The sequence below is a fragment of the Antrostomus carolinensis genome, unplaced genomic scaffold (assembly GCF_000700745.2).
Source record: "Antrostomus carolinensis isolate BGI_N321 unplaced genomic scaffold, ASM70074v2 scaffold52150, whole genome shotgun sequence".
Lineage (NCBI taxonomy): Eukaryota > Metazoa > Chordata > Aves > Caprimulgiformes > Caprimulgidae > Antrostomus > Antrostomus carolinensis.
In genome coordinates this window covers 1,112-4,441 of record NW_010291643.1, presented here as the reverse complement: position 1 = coordinate 4,441, position 3,330 = coordinate 1,112, and the positions used below count along the sequence as shown (strand labels likewise).

Genomic DNA, 3,330 nt, shown 5'->3' with positions numbered 1-3,330 from the left:
AAAAAAAAAAAAAAAGCCAATCTGCAGCTCCTAAAGCATTCTTCCAAGAATGGTATTCTAGCAAGGCTCTTTGGTGCAGCAGAGTCTATAGACCTTGTCTCTAATCTCCTCCTTATTAATTGGCTATATTTCAAGTAAGACATGTCACTGTAGGTGGTAGCTTCCTTAGCTATTAGGCACTCATTCTGTGAAATCCATCGCCTGCTGACTTCTGGAACACCTACTTCTTGGGTCTCCAAACACTTAAAGCTGGAGGTATTTATTCTGAACAGTGATTACATTTTTATTTGGTTAAAAAGGACTAAGAAACATTGTTTAGGTTCTGTTCCAGTTCTACAGAGTCTTTGTAACCTTAATTTCTCAGCTTTCACAACTCAAAATGAAGGCATCTACCTATTTCATCACGTCAGCTACCTTTCTATATGGTTCTGAGGGCTTTCAGATCTTCAAACAGGCATTATAGAAATGCTGACTATTAGTCATGTCTTTGTTTCTGCCCCTTCCTCTGTGGATCAGCACAGACAGAGAAAGCACTATGGGAGAATAAGGCATTCTACAGTACAAGTGATTCTCTTCCTGGCTGATTATTTTTTCAGCAGCTAGAAACAAGACTGGTGCCCTTTTAGGCACAATGTGATAAGTATAATCTATTATTTTGAGTGACACCTACAGAGCAGAGATGACAGCCTGAAACTCAGCTTGCTAACTCTTGAGATTGTTGTCTCTCTTCTTTGAAATAATTAATATTGTACTATTAAGAGTCTTTTATTCTTTCTTTCCCCACAAGTATTTGTTAAAGAAAAGTAAATTCAATCAGGTCGTAGAATGAAAGCTGAACTGGGACCATTAATAGCTCTGTGTACCACCCTATCTGGGGATCTCTTACAGGGCACTAAGCCAAGACCCTTGCTCCTCCCACACACATTTCCAAACTCTGCCAGGGATGAGAATTCCCATTAAGCATAGGACCGTGTTCACACTAGTACAGCTATGCACAATGGTGCCTGAAACCACTAATAATAGCTCTCTTTAAATCCTGCACTGATGAGGTAAGTACATACAGTTTATTTTTATATTTTTAAAGAGAGTAACACATGCATATGCTGCAGAGTCAACAGTGACTGCTGCTCGCAGATGATACAGATACATTCAGCTTTCACTTCCAAGGATGCTATTGTGGGTGTCTCTCTGTGTGTCCTCTGGTAACACCAAGAAGAATTATGGTTCTACAGGCAGATGACCCTCTGTGGAGGGCACAGGAGGTTAATGAAGTTATTAACAGTAATCATCATCCTTCTCTTGCTGTGCCACATGGAGTTACATGCAAGTTCTGCATGGAAGAATTCATCATCCTTTGCAAAAAAGATATAAAACTCACATTAATCCAAGGGTGATTCATAAATTGAGAAACTGTCATCCTCTCTGTTGGGTCAGTCTTCAGTAAGTGGCGAATCAGTTGTTTGGCTGAAAAACAAGACCAACATGGTGTGTTGTAGTCTACTACTGCGCTCCCAAATAACCTTCAGAGCACAAAGACCTGCTGAATGAGGAAAGATAATTTTGCAGAACTCAAAATACTTACCTACTGCTGTTACCATGTTAAGAAGCCATGCACAGTGTGGTAGGCTATTATGTTTAAAGAGGAAGAACATGAAAACATCCAAAGCAACAGGTAAGAAGGAAAGACAAAGGACTGGGGATTCAGCTATGCTATCTACATTACCAAACCAACTGTTTTGAGAGCAAGAACTTGAATAAAAGAGAAACAGGAACAAAAAGCTGCCGAGCTTTTTATGAACACAGTATCTGCCAAAGCAAGAGTATTAAGTAACTGAGATAGGAGATGATGAGAGTCTGGACAAGAGTTTCGTTAATGCGGGCAGACAGCAGACAATACATCCAAGGGACATTATTTAGAAAGACTTAAACATAACCTCCTTGGGAGAACCTAGAAAAACTTTTGAATAAGAGTTATTTTTTAGAAACATTGATTGCAAGATAACTAAATGCTTGTAAGAAGCTGTCAGAGGTAGAAGTTGAGACTTTAGTTGTTGAGAGAGGCTGCAAAGGAGGTTTACAGAAGGGATTACCTGGAGTCTAAAATGTGCAAGGAAACAAAAGGAGGGGACCACAAACAGAGCCCTGTAAGATTATTTGGTCAATAACTTACACAAAATAAATTGTTGACCTTGATTTAAGCGCTGGCTGGCAAGCTCTCACATCACAAAAAAAATAGCACGAAAACTTGCCATCCTTGCTGGCTGTATCACGAAGGAGGGCAAAGACTGAATGAGTTCTTAAGACAGTTTGCCTTTCTTTCAACTCAGCTTGCATTGCAGCTATCCTGGCAGTCTGCTTTCTCAGGATTAAAGACACTTGTTTCAAGAGGGTTTAATCTCAGCATTCACTAGCACTAGCTGGAATTGAAAGAAAGTTTTTAGTAGTCATTGTTGCTGGGTAGTGTCCAAGTTCCCAGTCGTTCTCTGCATCACCTTACAAAAAATTAATTTAAATTCTAAAAAAAGAGAAACAAAGACTAAGACAGGTTTTTAAAAGTAGTCTCTTGTAAGTATTCTACCACTGCACACCATGCACATACTCATCAGTAGCAGTGAGCATTGTTACCTTCCTCTGATACTTCAGCCCACTCTGGATTGGGAAATCCATATTGCCCCATCCGAATTCTCCTCTTCATCCCTGGAGAAATGGCTTGACCAGTGTTTGAGTAGAATGGAGGGAACCCACACAGGCTGTAAGAGTGTACAAAAGAACTCTTATAACTAGGAAAGTCCTTTCATCTCTTAAAAAGTCCCGTAAAAGCTCATATTCTTCTGCACGTTGCATTATCCTAGTGACTAATTACTTGTAAGTGCAGATTTAATAAGATGTGTCCTTTTTCTATTCATTAATCTTCTTTGCAAATACTTACAGAATATATGTGATGACTCCCAATGACCACATGTCACACGATTTGTCATACTTCTCAGGACCAAGGACTTCTGGTGCTGAAGAAGATTAAAACCAGAAATTATGAGAGTACTAGATATTTCCTTTCATCTCCATCATCTCATAAATAACAGCACACTTAACAAATATCGGAGGCATTAAAAAAATGCAGCTCATTGCAGGAACTGGGTAGTATTCTTACTGACAAGTTCCTAAAAAGAAGGAATGGAGCCTACTCTTCACCTTAGTGTCTCTGCTCAAGGAAGCACTAAGATTACAGAAAAGCAGGAGCTATAGCTAAGAGACACTGCACTGAAACAGGCAGGAGCATACATTCCCAAAGTCAGAACAGAAAGGATCTACTTGAGCTGCGATGAAATTTTG

The 3,330-nt window shown here is 39.5% G+C and overlaps 1 protein-coding gene across 1 annotated transcript in view; it reads right to left on the bottom strand.

Moving 5' to 3' along the window:
• Nucleotides 1-3,005, bottom strand: part of LOC104531697 (MAP kinase-activated protein kinase 3) — a gene marked incomplete at its 5' end in the record, with an annotated part of 6,298 nt that extends 3,293 nt beyond the window's left edge. The window contains 3 exons of the mRNA XM_010176675.2: nt 1,379-1,464; nt 2,626-2,750; nt 2,930-3,005. Of these exons, the coding sequence (XP_010174977.1) occupies nt 1,379-1,464; nt 2,626-2,750; nt 2,930-3,005 (287 nt within the window). The remainder of the gene's footprint in view (nt 1-1,378; nt 1,465-2,625; nt 2,751-2,929) is intronic.
• Between the last annotated feature and the right edge of the window lie 325 nt (nt 3,006-3,330).